This window comes from Accipiter gentilis, chromosome 7, assembly GCF_929443795.1.
Source record: "Accipiter gentilis chromosome 7, bAccGen1.1, whole genome shotgun sequence".
In the NCBI taxonomy this organism is placed as follows: Eukaryota; Metazoa; Chordata; class Aves; order Accipitriformes; family Accipitridae; genus Astur; species Astur gentilis.
Window position 1 is genome coordinate 4,125,594 of NC_064886.1, and position 17,218 is coordinate 4,142,811.

General features: G+C 39.1%; 1 protein-coding gene across 1 annotated transcript in view; it reads left to right on the forward strand.

The window, feature by feature from the left end:
* The window catches only part of CCDC60 (coiled-coil domain containing 60), a 64,543-nt gene extending 59,300 nt beyond the window's left edge, over nt 1-5,243 (forward strand). Inside the window, exons 12-14 of the mRNA XM_049805537.1 lie at nt 757-888; nt 3,507-3,696; nt 5,145-5,243. Coding sequence (XP_049661494.1) covers nt 757-888; nt 3,507-3,696; nt 5,145-5,243 — 421 coding nt within the window. The remainder of the gene's footprint in view (nt 1-756; nt 889-3,506; nt 3,697-5,144) is intronic.
* The last annotated feature ends 11,975 nt before the right edge of the window (nt 5,244-17,218 follow it).

Below are 17,218 nucleotides of genomic sequence, written 5' to 3' on the forward strand. Positions count from 1 at the left end.
TTTTTTTAAATTTTTTTTTTTTTTTTTTTTTTTGTCCTCAGAGCTTTCTTTATCTGGAGCAGGGTCCTTGTTTTCTTCCCTGAACAGCTGCTGTGACTGCATAAGGAACTAATCATTCCAGCATCCTGCAGTATGGAAGGACTAGTCAGATGGAAACTTACTACTTGCAGCTATTTTACCATTCTCCATACAGCCACACAAGCATATTCTGTTTGATCAGCATTTGGAGATGAAACCTCAGTTTGGCAGGATATAGTATAAGTAATTTACTGGAAAGTAAAGCAGATGTTAATTTTTGCTATAACACAGTAGTACTTTCTGTAGGAATGCATACATGAGCCCAATCTCTGTGTCAAAATTCTAGCTCAGGTCACTCTATTCCACATCTCTTCTGTTGTATTTTAAATAATATTTTATCCTAAATGACTGTGCAGAATTCTGTTTGTTTTTAAGCAATGGATACCTGATAGAAAGTGGTGGTTGAATTTCAGTTTAAATGTTTTGATTCTGAAGTTTGTTTCTTACCTACAGCCTAGACTTGATATAAAACGTAAACACTTTTTAATATGTTTGTAGAAATATGAATGTATACAGAAAACTGCAAAAGCAAAAATTGTTATTAGTGTCCACAGACTGAACATACAATGTGTTCTTCACATTGATTGTCTTCTGCCTTCCTCAGTATCCTCCCAATTAACTATGCATAAGTACAGTCATGTTTAAAACACAGCTGTAACTTTCAAGGGTTTTTTGTAGGAGGCAGGAAGAGCGATGTTGTCAAAAATACCAGGCTTTGAAACAATTGAAGTATTTCAGAAGAGACATGGAAAGAATAAGAAAGCTGGGCATGAGAGCTGAAAGAGAGCATGATGAAGGTGGACCAAACTGGTAAGGGGGCACAGAAACCCTCATTTCAAGTGAGATGGTCAGGGTCCCAGAGTTCTGTCTTTAGTACAAAAAGCTTTTTTTCTATTCTTTTTTTACCTCCCCAAAGCAAAGTATCACTAGAAACCATTGAATCAGTTGCTGGAAATGCAGGCTTTTCAAACTGGTAGCAACAAAAATACAGATACGATCTCTAGGAGCAGATCTCAGCCTGCTCAGTAAATAGGTTAATTGGAAATGGTAAGAAAGGGGATAATGAAGAGTTCCTTTCCAGTGATATTCAGCAGAAAGCACTCAGTCCTTGCATTCTCACACCCTCCCCAGCGTGCAGCTTTATAGGAGACTTCTTCTACCAGGAAGTATGTAAAACACACTGTACCCTGAAGATGAGAGAAGTTATATAAATGTACATGGGTTAGTCACAACTTCTTACTGAACTGAATATTCACAGTACTAAAACTGATGCCAAAGGAGACTTTGACTCTAGCTGTTCATCCTGTTAAAAAGAAAAATATTTCACTGACAATGTTTGAACTGCATATGGCTAATACTGCAACACTTAAAATGGCAAGTAGAGTAATCACCTAAATGCTTGCCAGTACAGCAATTCTGCAGATTACTGGTGGTTTATGTTTGAAAAGATATTAGCTGTATCCAGTGATCAGCTTCCAGATACACACTAGAAATAGCCTACCAGAATACCTCAGCAAGCTCACAGCATGTTCCCTACTGCCCTGTCCATGAGAACTCCTTGGACATGGGATTACAGACTATGCATGCTGCATGGAATGGGGTTTTTTTTCAGCCTGCCCTCTTTTGTTCTTCTTGCTAGTAAGCCTTCTGTCCTTCATAATTTGAGATAATTAAAAGTCCACTTCTAGTCTCGGGGTCCAAAATGCAGGTGGCCCAGGACATATCAGGAGCACATCAGTCATGCATTAATGAATAAACCTAGTCTTGACCTATCTAGCAGAATTCTGGTTTTAATTGTCAAACGTATACATTCCAGCTGTCCCCCAAATTTAATATCAGGCATGTAAATAAGCCCTGAAACTGGAGTGGATGTGGGTTTGCTTTTATACTTATTGTTCTGCTAGGAAAAGCCTTAATTTGGGCAAAGCTCCCTGAGTATAAAGGAGACTATATCAATATAGCTTTTTACTTTTCCTCCTATGCAAGAATAGTACTACAAGTCTGCTGTTCATTCATATGAAAATCATGCTTCCATAGTAAGGAGGCTATCTTGCTTTGACTATGCCAGTGTAGTTAGTCGAGTACTGCTTTCTATGCCAGGCCTGTTCTGCAAAGTGCTATCCATGAGGGGTATGAAGAGTGAGATCTCTGACAAGGCTGGTCAACCCCCTTGTGGAGACACAAGTCATGACAGAGAAATTGCTTTCACCGTACCACTTCTTTAATTTACAATAGTGCTGTTTTCTCCCATACTCTTGCAAACACTGCCTTGCCAAGAAAGCGGAATCACAGTAGGAACACTTTACTAGTATATGCTGTCAGCCTAGTTGTCTTATCTCTCTCGAGGTGCGAAAAAACAAAAATAATATAAAATATGAACAGTGCAATGTAAGAGTACGCTAAACATAATTTCCTTTCTCAAATAAAATAACTTAATGCATGGATGGGTTATAAAAGGCTTGTGTGTGACATGATTACAGTAACCTGGGTAAACTAGCCAGTGCTAATAAGGAGTTGGCTATATAGCCATACCCATACCAGCAGTGTACTACTGAGTGTAGAACTGGCCCTAGTGAAGGCAAGAACCTACATGTTTCCTTTTTCACTGGTTTAAGGAGGAAATTCCTCACCCCTCTCCTGCTGTCCCAGTAACATGTGTCCTAAACCAGAGGGAGGCAGCACTTCCTGCTGATGTGTTGCCAAATCCTCAGCCCTTTGCAATGAAAGCCACAGCACACCCCAGTCATGCACAGTCTAGAAAGGTTTGGAACATCAGTCTCCAGGACTGTCATAGCAGCACTGCAGAATTTATACAGAACATTAAAAAAAAAGGCAGGCTTTTCACAAGAGTTTTATTTTTATTGTAATGTGTAATTCTCCTTCTGAATCTCTATATTCAGAGTGAGATGGTAAAGACTGCATGTTACAGTGCACTTACATCAGTGAGATTTATGTCAGCACATAGAGAGAGGAAAATGATGATAGCACAGGGAAAAGGGATAGTAAAGAGAATCAGAAAGTGTGTCAGATCAGGCACTGACTGCACTGGAAAATCCGTAGAGGCTAAACAAAATAAATACAGAAAAGATGAAGAGGACAAATCTGTAGTAAAATGGAAATATTTGTTAGGATTTTATTATTTCCTCTCATACCCAAGTCTGTCATGCAAAATTTAAATTAACAATGAAGAAGCATCTATTTCAATGCTCTGCAAAGGGAATTGGTGCACAAGTCCAATAAAGTAAAGCTCTTTCGCATTATTCACTCAGAATTACACCGGGTATTGCAGTCCCCAAAGAGCCATTTTTCCATGGAAGTTACGGAGGTGGTGAAGTGGGAGAAATGCCAGGCAAACCCAGAGTTATTAATCAGATATGCATTTGTTCCCATGGCTTCTCTTTTATTGCTGTTCTTCTTTCTGCTAAAAGGTTTCCTGTATTGCTTGCCAGACTCCCAGAGTCTGTGAAGAGTGACCATTATGTACAGAAAATCTTAAAGAAACTAGAAAAATATGGCAAGATTCCTGACTTGAAAATTCATCCAGACACCTTTCTTAAGGCTCTGGCTGATCTACAGGTGTGGGAGCTGTGTTCTCCAGAAATTGCTGCAGCTGTGGAGGTGAGATGAGTCCAGTTCTTGATTCTCTGTGTGATGAGGGTGGGGAGAGCAGGCACCTATGGGTGAAATTCATGCAATGGAAAGTTACCAAATGAAATCATTTAGGATCTCACTAAATGAAGAGGCTACTATTCACCTTTCACAAGGCACTTTGAACGCCTCAGAAGAAAGATGTTATGACAAGCATTGGATTATTAATCAGTATCATTTTATTATTATGTCATTGTTGATTTATTTACCATCACAGTGAAAGTGACATCTGTCATAAATTGTTTGGGCACTTGAAGAGAAACATTAACTTGTGCCCTGAAAAGACCCGTCATTCCCAGTAGTTACATCCATGAGCTATTCGAGTAATGTTACATCACTGATCCAGGAACTCTGAGATACCGTTGTTTTGCTTTAGCAACATAACATCTGCTTCTCAAGTTCTTAAGTTGGGATCAACTCTTGTAGTTCTAGAAGCAATTGGCAGAAGAGGAAGGACACAAGAAAGGGAAGAGAACACATTTAGAATCTATACTGCTATGTAGTCTAACCAGGTAACTAACTTGGAAGAAATGGCAATGGTGCCACCTTGTGGGTCTTGTTCTCATGACAGTTATTTGCCCTAATCTGCAAGACCAACAGAAATCTCTGAGAGGCAGCAGGTTACTGTGCATCTTACACATACTGAGTGTTACCATGCCTTACAGAGGCAAAGGTTTAGCACCCAACGTGTCAAGGTCAGACAACCTGTATTTTCTTGATGTCTTTTAAAAATAGCCATTTTGTCTTGTGCACTAATTTGCATAGTCATAACCAGAGAGGCAGCCTTGTCTTAATGTTCAATGTATGTCTCTCTTGCTTGCTGGGTTTAGATGTATTTCTTTGCTGTTTCCATTCTGTTCCCTTTGCATTTTGATCCCTCATATTAGTGCAGTAGTAATGGAGAAAAACATGTAAGCACAGCTGAATCTCCTATCTATTTATTTATACGTCTTTCAAAAATAGCCACAGAGGAAGGAGGACCTTGGTGCTCCTTCTGATGAATAGATAAAGGAAACTGTCACATTTTAGGATGAAGAAGAGCATCATTGAATATGACCTGGCTGATACTGACAGAGATTCCAGATGAAGTTCTCATTTAACTTCAAGTTGCTTTAATGTATGTACTGCAATGGTAGGTAGAAGACAGCTGCAAGTTTAAAACACAAAGACTTGACTTGGAAGGATTCAGGATATAAATTGCAATAAAGATTGTCGACTTTTCCTTTTAATTCATTTTGGAGCATATTCAGCTGCTCTGAAAGTTGCATTAAAAAATGTTTTGGTCATAAAAAGCACTGTACTAACTGTTTGCAAAAGCTATTACATTTGTTCTGTTGTCGCAATGGTCAAATTTTCCCACGTTATCTCTCTCTTACACGTAAATCAAAAGCTCAGGAAAGAACCTTTTTCTGTTTCAGTTTGTACGTGAAAGTATTGTGCAAATGCCAGAAGACGATTTCAGCGAATGGTTTCAGACAAGAGTAGCCCTCCTCAGTGCACAGTCCTCCACCTTTTAATCGAACAGCCAGATGAGATGGTTTTCCAGCTACAACTGTCTTCAAGCAGAAAACTACTGCCTGTTGAGATCTGCCTCAAGGAAGACTAGGGAAGGGGAGCTGACTTCAGGAAGTCCCACTGATCACTCTTGCACAAATGAAATTTGTCCCTCTACAGTGCTCTGCTGGCTGTAGTCAGCCACAGAAAATAAAAGCTAAATACTGTTGCTCCTTCCTGTATGATGTCTTGGAGAGACCATCAAATTTCAATCTCATCTAACCATGTAGAACGAAGACTGAGTTTCTGATGACAGGTCAGGTCATTTCTTCAGACATTCCTCTAACAATACCTATAGTATAACAAGCCATCTACTCAGTATGGATATACTGATTTCCATATCTAAATGACATTGTCTCTCTTTCCTCTTCATTTTAGCTCTCCTTTATAAAAAATATCCCAAGCACAGGGTAGTTGTAAGCTTTAAGACAGCATTAATTCTTTTTGTAATTCAGATGTTTTATTTTTGGATTGAGTTTATTCTGTAGTTATTTTGTGATTATAGATTAATTCTTATTAAAATCAATATTGAAAACCCAAGCATCCTTAGATGCATTTCCCAGGTTTTCACCTGAAGATATGTTTTCCACTGATTACCTTAGCATATGTTTGCCATTACTCTGCTGGGTAAGACAGTAGAATGACACCCCTGAACTCGCAGACAGTGATAAATACATGACCTTTGTGAACCTGTCTGGGCTTAACTCTGTATTTCATGGTGGGTCATAATTGCTGGGTGATGAAATCAGTGACCCAGCGACCTTCTAAGCTGATGATCTTAATGAGCTGCTTACCTGCCTGTCAAAGCTTCCAGAAGACCCATTGGGGAGAAATGCTGTTGATCCTTCAGCTGCAATAAGGGGAAACAATGTTAGGGTCTAGGTGAGTACAGTGACCCCCGAGGTGTAATATGTTGTTGATTAATGGCCTTATTTTGTCCCCTCCTCATTATCAGAAGATAAATGTTTTTCAAGGAAAAGAGCCAAGAACACAGATTTCTATGACTTGCAGCCATCAGAGAAAAGTAAGCTCTTAAAGTTCTGTTGCGCTCCCACTTTTTTCGTTCTGTATATGGCAGTGATAAGCTAGCATTTGTACAGGTAGTGAAGCCATATTTTCCCCTGTCCATGCTTTTCTTTCCCTCCATCTCAAAATCCAGTGGCAAACTTCCCTCAAAAACTCTGTAGGACTGATCTACTGCCCAGTGAAATTGGTGGCAGTGCTTCTGCCAGGTGAACAGGATGAGGTCCAATTCTGACCTGTGACACCTCAACTCCGCTCGTCACTGTATTCTTCCATTTCTTTTAACTTCCTTGCAGCCCTCCATGAGTTTTGAGAAACCCCAATTCCGCTGTTCTTTTGGCATCATTTCACCATGATCTGAGTCAAGTTTCATTGTCAGTGTGGTTGTGTTAACCCTGTGGCAAACAAAAAGAAATCTTAATTTAGCAGCTTGGGAGCTCCTGATTGAACTGTGGTTACACAAGATGAAACCTTCATCTTGGTCCTTCCTCACTATATGGAACTGCAGATACAAGGTAGTGAGTTTTCCTTACATATAAGAAATGGAAACAAAGAGGCTTGTCCTCAGCTGGAGTACATGAGCCATGCTGCTGCTGAATCAAAACTTTACACCAGCTGAGCATGTGACCTAATGTGTCTGCCTGCATGTAAGATGAGATGATTGTGCCAAATGAAATTAGCTAATGTCTGAGCAGCTCTTTGAGCTCCCAAAGCAGGATACCAATGCTGAATGTTAGGAGTCTCTAATGTTTTTGTGGGATTATGAAATATCTTATGTATGTTTTCATTTGACAGTGGCTCTTTTCTCTCCTATTGGCACCGGGTAACAAAATGGACTCCTCCTCAAAAAAGAAAATAGATTGTCTTTTCTCCTCCTCCAGCACCAGCCTAATGAAAAATTTTCTGCCTCTCTCACTCTGAGCTGGAGAACAGCTCCTCTGGAGCAAAAGACCAGCTTCCCTTTTCCTGCTTCTTGACAAACTTACAGTTTCCTCAGGCAAGATCCTCAACTCTGCTCAAGTCTTTGTCTGCCAATTTGAAGGACTGAAACAATACAAAGAGGTTAGAGGTCCATACCCAGATAAAAGAAGACTTGGGCTTTTTAAACTTTGGGGGTATTTTCCTGCAGATATCTTGGATTCTCCCAAATACTTCTGTGAACAATCTCACAATCTTTGACTCACTGCTTCAATAAACCCTTGTGAGGTAGGTTCAAAGTAACGTATTTAATACATTGGAGATGGATGCACCAAGAGTCCAAGAAATTTGCTAAAGGTCAACAGAGCATGTGGTAGAGCTGCTTCAATTAGTATTCTGTCTGCTCATCCTTCCTCCCTTTCTGTTCTGGTCCTTTACAATTTCAGCTAATGGGCCAGCCATTCACAAATTCCAGTAGCCAAAACAAACCATGCAAGCTTAGGCTGGTTACTTGCTTCATGCACTGGAGGGATGTTTCGGGGTTTCAGACACTGAACTTGCAGAGAATCTTGATCCTGTTTGCTGATGTGTTCCCAGTATCGTCTAAACCCCACCCTCCTCAGATTACACCTCTGTGAAACTGAAATAAGAACATTTTCCTGGGTCTCACTAGTAGCAGGGTAGAAAGTTACTGTTGCATAAGAATTCCTTGGATATTAGGCTGACAAGTGTTACAGGAGAACTCATCAATTAAAATAGTAAGTAATGCCTTTTTCACCATTTACCCTTCCTTTCTGCTTCACAATGGTTCTGAAATTGTCATCTCTACGCTCTTTTCATAGGTAAGATTTCACCATGGTAGAAAAGAAGCCAACTGTCCTATTATATCAACAACAATACTCCCACTGTGTTTTATATTGGAGATAAAAAGCAGCATCTTATAAATAGGGATTATAAAATAAACATCTCTGTCTTTCTTGGAGATAGGCTGTTTTATTGTAAATAAATGTCACAGTCATTGTGGGGGTATTCAGAAATCAGGGAACGTCTTTCTAATTGGAATTTCAGCTTTATGTATCATTACTCTATTCTGCTGTCTTGTAAATTAATGGCACCATGCCAGCATGTTAAAGAGATGCAACTATATTTGGCCTCACACATTAATAACAGCAATTCTTTTTGCTAAGTTTTAATAAATACCACTGTTGTAGCATTGCAGAAGATAAAGCTCAGGCTAACAAACCCCAGGATATTTGGGACCAGCTCCAGCTCCTATTAAGGTCATTGGAAAGGTTCTTATTGACCATGCTGAGTATCGATTACTGTAAAATCAGAATAGGTTGTTATGACAAGGGCAATGGCTGATCTTGTAACCAGCAGCTCGATCTTTTATTCAAGGCACTAACTGAGCGTTTGTAGCCATACTTTTTGCTATGCAGCAAGCCTACACAAAGCAAAATAAAAATATGTTTCCCAGTAGGAAAGCTGACCAACCACCAAGAGAAAGTGATCAAAGAGAAAAAAATTATGTGACAGAAGGAATACAGCTGGGAAGAATTCTCAGATGCCCCAACTTTAATTTCCTATCTCTGGTGAGATTTCTTCTCGTGTGCCTAAAAGCAGCTTCCAAAGAAGGATGAGTGCTGGACTTGTACCAAGGGCATGACGTCATTGATCTGGACACCAAATGTATATGGAGATAGGACTGTTCTTCATCCACTGTCTGGAGTGCAATGAGCGAAAGTAAAGCTTAATCTTTCCCACTTTGGCTGGAACTGAATTGTACCTTTGAAAGTAATAGCAGGCTCTGTATCAGGGAAGATTACCTCAGCCAGCCCACCAGGCTTATCTTCTAGAGAAGCTGGAAGAAGTTTTTGGAAGCAGACATCTTCCCCTCTCTATTTCTGTTATAACCATACAAGGGTTGGCATGGCTTGTTCCATCCCACCCCTCAGTTCTCCTGGGTAGGAAATGTAATTTCCTCCCATTTCTAAATGTGGGGCCCTGTATTTGGGTGGTTATTTTTCTTTAGCAAAACCTCAGCTTCCTTTATTTAACTGACTACTGGCTGAAAGAAATCAATGTCTAACCTTGTCCTGAAAAGATTGTAAACAGCTGATTGTGAGAAGCTGGGAGGACATACCAAGGCCTGAAACACCCTGAAATTGCCCTGTTTCTTGTGCTCTTCGTAATCATCTGTTATCAGCCAGTGTCAAAGATAGAATGTAGATGCATTTTGGTCTACCTGATGCTTGTGTTTTATGACAAAATTGGAGAAGGAGGGAAAAGTTGAGACTGTTGGGTAACAGTCCAACATACCAGTGTCATTATAGCATGTTTGAAGTTGTATTTATCTATTCATCAGGGTAACACGAGGCACAAAGGATATTCATTCAGGAGTCCTTTCAACAGTAAGAAGCAAGGAATGCTCTTTTGCCGCTATGCCAGAAAGGCAGGGAAACAGCAGCATTCATCCCATTGAACCAGCCACCAAGTTCCATGTTTTGAGGGTGCCACCACAGCTGGCTATTTGCAGTAAGTGGCCATTTCCATACTAAAGGGTGGTCTTAAGTCATAAAAGGCAGATCCTAGATTATTCTGCAGTCAAGAAGGGAAATAAAGGGTGTATTCCACTGGAAGGGAAAGAATTTGTTCTTGCACGAAGCAGAGCAACCTCAAAGCTAACTCTTTCCTATCAGAATATGCCTTCCAAAGGAGCTGGCATGCTATAGCTACACAAATCTTCTGCAGGCTTTAGACTGATTACTGCATCAGCCCCACACAATTACCTTGTTTTCAGTAGTGTCAGTCCTGATTAACAATGTCAGTTTTCAAGATTCTGATTTTCCATTGTTGAACTGGACTTTTGCAGTGAACTTCACAGGGGTAGGATTAGACCCTAAAGTAGGGAAAGGCTGAAAATGAAAGCCTTTTCTCTTGGTTGACATGTCTTTCCTTTTTTTTTTTCTGGCAAATGGTTGTTTCTTTCCTATGTGATTTATATAGCTTTTTATTAGGGTGGCTATATTTTAGTACATTACATTGTAAATTACACCCAACTACACATGATGGATTTAGTCATTGTGCTATAAATTGTAGTGGATTCTTAAAAGAACTCATCATGGTTAACGACTGGGGCATCTAATTTATTTCTAGTGCCATATTACTATAACAGTCATCAAAATATTGTCTTGCACAGATAGTTTATTAGAACATTTCTCAGAATATTCTAACAAATACTTGCCTTTAAGAGGCTGTTTCCTACCTATGGTTCTTCAAACCATGCTTACAAAGTAGGGCAGACTGCAGCTAAGGAAATACGTATGGTCTGTAATGAAAACTTGGCACAAAAAGTGTGGAGAGAAGACTACGATGTCTAACTGTTCCCATTTGTTGTAGGGAAAGAGGAGGAACTGTGACCCATATAATCTAAGTGGCTGAGATAAAAATGACAAAAAAAGCAAGCTTTTGCTCTTAAAAAAAAAATAGACTTGATTACTGCAGACTTGTAAAAAGAATCCAGGACATAAGCAAGGACTGAATATTGTTCAACTTTTTAAAATACCGTCTCCAAATTCCACAGGAGAGTTACCAGATTTTCTCATGCACAAAGTATAAAAAGAAAGTACTGGAATTATTAAACAAAACAATCGTTTAGTATGGAAAATGTGTGGGGATGAGCAATGGGTGATAAGACTCCTCAGTTATAGGCAGGGAACGTTAGCTAGCTAATCTTTCTCTACAGTGACAGCCCCCTCTGTAGGTAAAGGGGATGAGAAGCCCTTCACCCACACAAATCCATAATCTAGAATTACCTGCACCCACACAAATTAGCGTAGGTACTCTAGATTCTGGCCATTTCTGGAGAAGCAGCTTTCTTGTTGTTAGCTATAAAGGGGGCTAAGAGAAATCACCTGGCTAGATGTATATGCCTACAGCTCAGTTTTCTGAGTAGCCCTCCAAGGAGCATTTTTTCTGTGATAGTATTGCATCTGCATTTTTGACAGCCATGGAGCATAGCATGGCAATTCTGTCCTAAAATAGAAAATCTGCATATTTATCAGTCTGATGGGCTGGTGTCTGCCCAATCAGTAACTTTATCTGTACTGCAACCTGACATCATGGGACAAAAGTGAACACTGAGTTTATACATTTGAACAGGTTTTTTGAAATTGTGATAAATGTAGTGTATAAATTAGGAGAAAGAATAATGTCCTGTTATGTCTACATCCAGGTTATTTCCTGGTGGGTTTCATATCCCAGAAACGGTGTCTCGGTTACTTTTTTCCCATTAAATGATCTCCTGAGTTAAATAGTTAAACGAGTTCTGGGCCATGTTCACCAGTGCACTCTAGGCCACTGCAATTACATTGAAATAAAGCTGAAGTGGCATTGATCAATCAGATCCAAATTTGATGGCTGTTCTAATTACTCTATTTGGGAATCCTTAATGAAAGAGGAGTACATGTGTATATGTATGAGTGAAGGAGAGATGGTTCCTATGGGATGCTACACAATGGAAAAGTGCTAAGTATATTAATTATTTATAGAACAATTAGTATTCAGCTTATCCCACAAGTTCAGTTCTGAGTCCAGATCCAAACTTTCCCTAATGGGTGCATTTAGCCTTTTGATTCAAGCCGTACCCTACCTGTAAGTAACATAAGTGGCCTAGTCCAGCCACAGAACAATACGTGTAGCCATGCCTGTGTTTTTCTCTTGTTTGTATTGTGTGAAGCTGGAGCTGATCCAAAGAAGTCTATGAAGACATTCCAGACTGAGTGTGGGTTGAGTGAGAACTAATTAAATTCATTGTTTTCATCAAATGCCTTAATTAATAGAATATGAAATAATCTTAAATAATCCTAAAACACTTTTGTAAACATTTGAATTTATGAAAATTATTCAAAACAGCAATTTTCAGTTATTTGCTAGTACAAATTAGTTTGAAATTTCTTTGATAATACAAATACCACTCAAGTTGGCAAAATTGTTCAAGTTCTTAAACTAACAGGTCTGTTATAAATACTTTCAGGAACTCCTAGAAAATAAATGTTCATTAATATTTCCAAAAGGCTGAATTTACAGCACTGCGTTGCACAGCCACATCTGAAATGGATTCTCATAGCAGGAAATCTGAAAAATTAGATGCCTAGTTTAAAAGAAGGAAAAATATAATTGAGGTGTCTGCTATTAAACCCCCTAGTAGTAACTCTTCCTAGAAGAAAACAGGTAAAATTAGATTTAACATAGTATAGACTGTCCACACACAGTGACAGAGAAAGAAATATGTTTTCCTTATGATGTATTTTAAATAAATGCTATATCAACATTGGTTTTAATTAGATTACATAAATTATATTGTCCACCAGAAACTAGCACTGGAACCTCAGTGTGTGATAACATTCTTAGCAGATGAAGGTCTAAATTTGAAAAACACTATGCTTCTCAGCTGTAGAAAAGTTTCAAAACATAATCAGTCTATTTTAACATAGTCCAAATAAATCCAACTAAACTGCTCATATTTCAGTCCCTTGCAAAACATGAGCAGAGCACAATCAAACCTACATAAGTATATTTAGGAGTTTTAATAACTGCTAACTCTGAGCAGCAAATCCAAACATGAGTTCAGTCAGACATTAAGTACACACCAAGATCCATGGGTTTTTTTCAGGAAAAAAGTCTCACTATTGCCCATGTGTAAGGAAGAGGGCAGGGTGAGAGCTGGAGTCAAAGCAGTTAAGTCAACACCAGCAATTAAGTTAATGCCAACAGAGTGTGCGCACCACTGGGTACATCCCTGAATATTATCTCTCTCTGCTGAAAAAGCATGTCCCAGTCCCTGATCCAATGATGCTTTTTGGTCTTTGGCTAGCTGTCAAATAGCAGGTGCCAACAACACGTAAGAGTACTGGCTGCACCCAGTCATCCTGTATCCCAGATAGGCCCATAGCAACCAGGGACAAGCCTACCTGAGGAATAACTACCTGGCCCAAGAATAAAGGTAGTGAGGCCATGTAGGACATGTATGCTAGACTCCTTTGCTAGAGGAGAGGCTTGAATATTCTTTTTGCAAGGGCTCTTAGCCTCTGCAACTGCTTCTATTCAGCACAGCCTAAACTTTCTAGCTATGAAGACATGCTACAGAAGGCAGCTGCTAAGAACACTTCTTAGCATGGTAATGGACTCAAAATGTGCTTTAGAAGTGACTTATAAGGAAAATTTCTGCCTGGGATTCATCTCCCCTAACTTCTAATCCTAAAGCATGCAAGCTCACTTCGGGTGCGTTCTTCTCCACATAGATTCTAAAGGAAATTTGACTTGCTGAGCTGTGATGCTCTGTTTTCAGATGGTTAAAGTGAGGTAAGATAAATTCTGCCATTTCAGTGCTGCAAAGAGACGGCTACAACAGACTGTCTTGTCAGTCACAAGGAGAAAAACGTTCAAGAACTTGAACTCATTTGCAGGGAAATGGAACACCGAGATAAAACAAGGGCTCCTCACAGCAACAACGCAGGTCACCCACAGCACTGAGCAGATGCCCATTGCTGTCTCAGCTGGTGTAACAGATCCTTTGATGTTGATATGTGACTAAAACAGACAGGTCAGAAGCCAGGAGATAGAATGGAAAAGGGTAGATCATGAAAAACATAAAGAAGCACTAGCAGGTTTGCACAGTCAACTTATTTATTGTCTTCAAATTACGATAGTACTTCAGGAAATTATCAGTGAATGCAAAAACAATCTCAGACTATGAAGGAAACTTTCATTTTTATCTGAACATTTCCCTGTTCACATATTTATTTACCATGAATAATTTACCAAAGTTAACAGCTCATCGTGGACCTTTGATGTTTGCAAAGCCACAGCCTACAGTTCTAGTCAACAATGAAAAACAAGAATATACAGCTGCAAGGCTAAAATTGCAAAGTTATGTTTAAACTAAGAAAGGTATTTCTTTCACAGTACCTATTACAACATCAGTGTACACTAATTCCAGTGGTAGAATAATGCATCAGCCCCACAGACACTGCTGACTCAGTAATACCCACAGAAATACAGTAGCAAAAAGAGTCCTGATCAATCATTTTTAAGAATGGGAACATGCATCCCTCCAACCATTACACTTGCTACTATTTAATATGCCACATATTAAACTCTGTCCACTTCAAAAGCAGGAAAAATGAGACATGGCCTTGTTGTGCCCTAACTGGTTCTATACTAGAAGAAATAATGACAGTAACATGAACAGACTTAGGGAAAGCTCTAAATTGATTCTTGAAGTGCAATGTAATGCAAATATATGCAAGTTGGCAAAAAAAAAAAAAAAAGCCAACAGGAATTTAGCTTTTGATTCCTGAATGTTATCATTTTTTAATGCCAGAGGGTTAAAGGGCAGGTAGGCCTCTTTATTCAACATTTGTGCCATGCACGGATATTGACTCTTATCTGTTTCTCCTGGAAAAGAAATAATTTTCAGATGAGTTGTCTCTGTCTCTTTATAAGTCCACCCACTACTATGCCTTCCATGAGAAATCACCATCAAAATTATTCTTGTAACTCCTTGACTACAGTATTCAGTTAAATAATACAGCAGCTCCCTATCTTAGGAAAAGTATAACTGTGTGAATATTTAATATGTATGAAAACCAGTAAAGTGTACCTATCTGATTCAACCTCATAAATTAATAATACCTTTGCTAGGCTCCCACTGAATCTACTGGAATTTAAGGGCCCTCGAGTAAGCTTAGTTTTTGTCTCCTGGATAAAGGGATTTTAGTTTGTCATTACCCAGCACTGTCTGAATGGAATTTATGAACATTCTGTGATCCTGTCAACACAGAAACTTACATCAGAGCTAGGAACAACTGTCTTTATGATAGCTTATTACAACAATTTCCTTTGTGTAATGTTGACAAAGAGTTTGATCAAAATATTGATTTTCAATCAATAATAATAATAAATGATAGGTATCAGTAAGCAGCCTTAAACAGCCTCCCAAATCTCTCCCTTCTCATTTCTTTTCATGTTTAAGTAAGTTTAGCGCTTTCAACATGCCTGTACAAATTGCTTCCGTCTGCAAGTTCCACTATACAAACAACATAATTACCCACACAGCAGCTAGGAGATACCAAAACATCTAAACCCAAAAGCATAATGGCTACTTCCCAAAGCCTGCCAGTAAACCTTCATGGTACAGCTCTGTTGGGGTCAACACAATGAATTACAATAGATTTCTTTCTTTTTGCACTTCTTGGAAGTATAGTAGTCCTGCATTCCTTAGTCCTGCTTAGTCATCTGCTGTACCTGTTTTAGTCATTAATATAATCTCCATTTCTATCCAACTTTTCTGTTGGTTAATAGTATATTCACTGCCATCACACTGAGGCTACTTGTTTATTCCTTATTCTGAGTTACTTTATTCCTTGTTCTGAGTCTAGGATGAAATGTCATACTCACATAAACTTTCTGTATTTGTAATAAGTTTCCTAGGAGCCAACCAAATAAGATTAGAAAGTATTACCTGAAGATCAATAACAACAAGGGCAAGCTCTTCTCTTACATCTCACCCCATTCAGGATTTTCTGTAACTTCTATTCAACTCTAACTGTAATGTAGAATCAAAACTACTGCTTCTTTCTTAGTGATAAGCAGCAGGCACAGAGTTCTGGTCCAAAACTTGAAAACGCCAAACTCAAACTGTGGAGGTATTTGGGTTTAAGGCCTAAGGAAAAAAAAAAAAAATAATAAAGTTTTCTGCGGCTGAAGTTCAGGCAGAAGTAAAAAACACAGTTCACCTCAGTTCACTATAAATAGAGGCTTCTAAGCAAAGATCTACGAGTGCAAAGCAAATGTGGACACTGAAATGTTCAAAATGTACAAAAGAAAGGACTGATTTAGCAGTAAGCCTGCAAAGAGGAAAAGCTGCAGACCCTGGAGACACTGGTTCATTCGGCATTGCTAACTGGGAACAGATAGGGAATCATTTCCCTCCAATAGTTGCTTGGGTGACACAGATTTCTTTATAACTTGCTAGCAACAAGAACCAATAATGCAGTTCTGTCTTTGTTCTTCATAGCCACAATCTTGCTAAATGGCCTGACAATCGTGAGAATGAACAGCAGGCAGAGAAGGGATGTTCCCGCATACTTGTCAAGACCAGAATGACCAGATACAGAATTGTCTTTAAAAATAAAAGGGTGGATTAGTCCTCCTCTGCTCCCATGTAGAAGAATACTTCTGTACAAGCAGTTATTAAAACAAGCTGAAATACTACTTTTTGGAATATGGGAGGCCCCCATCCATCTCGTGTGTCCCATCTCCAGGTGATCCCCCTTTTGGGGGAGAGTCAGAGCATTGAGCTACATGACAGAAGTAGCAGCCCTGCTGTGTATACATAGCCTTAATCCCCATGGGCTTGCTTGTTCCCTTTGTAAAACAGGGACTGTTTTTGCTATCATGAGATACTGTGATGAAGCATATGAAGAATTTTAAATTACTGCGCAATGGATACAGTATGAGAATTTTAGATATTGAATTACTTCCAGTATATAGTTTTCTCTTCCCTTGGGATTACAAGATAGCCAGGTTTACTGTTCTCTCAGGAAGGATAAAGTATGGCTAAATGTTGGAAAGTGCTTGGGAGGATTTTTTCTTCAGTTAAGTAGAACTCAGCTTGGAGCCTTACATGGCCATTGACTGTTACTGTGACCTCCTTCCCTGAAAGCTGTTTTTAAGTCTGGGTGGAGAAAGGTTCCTGTGAACATCTTGTCTGCTGTATTTGGAAAGGCTTGAGTCCATGATCTAGCCGGAGAACAACAGTTCTTTGGAAAAGTGTAAAAGTGTTGCTCACAGGTCTCCTTTATTATTTCTATAGTCCTTTTTTCAGCTTAATAACCCAGAAGGGTTTGAAACAGAGGCAATGATAGACAGCTGTGTGATCATACTGAGAAATAACAGATAGATTGTTTTACAAAGACACTGTTTGCATTACTGT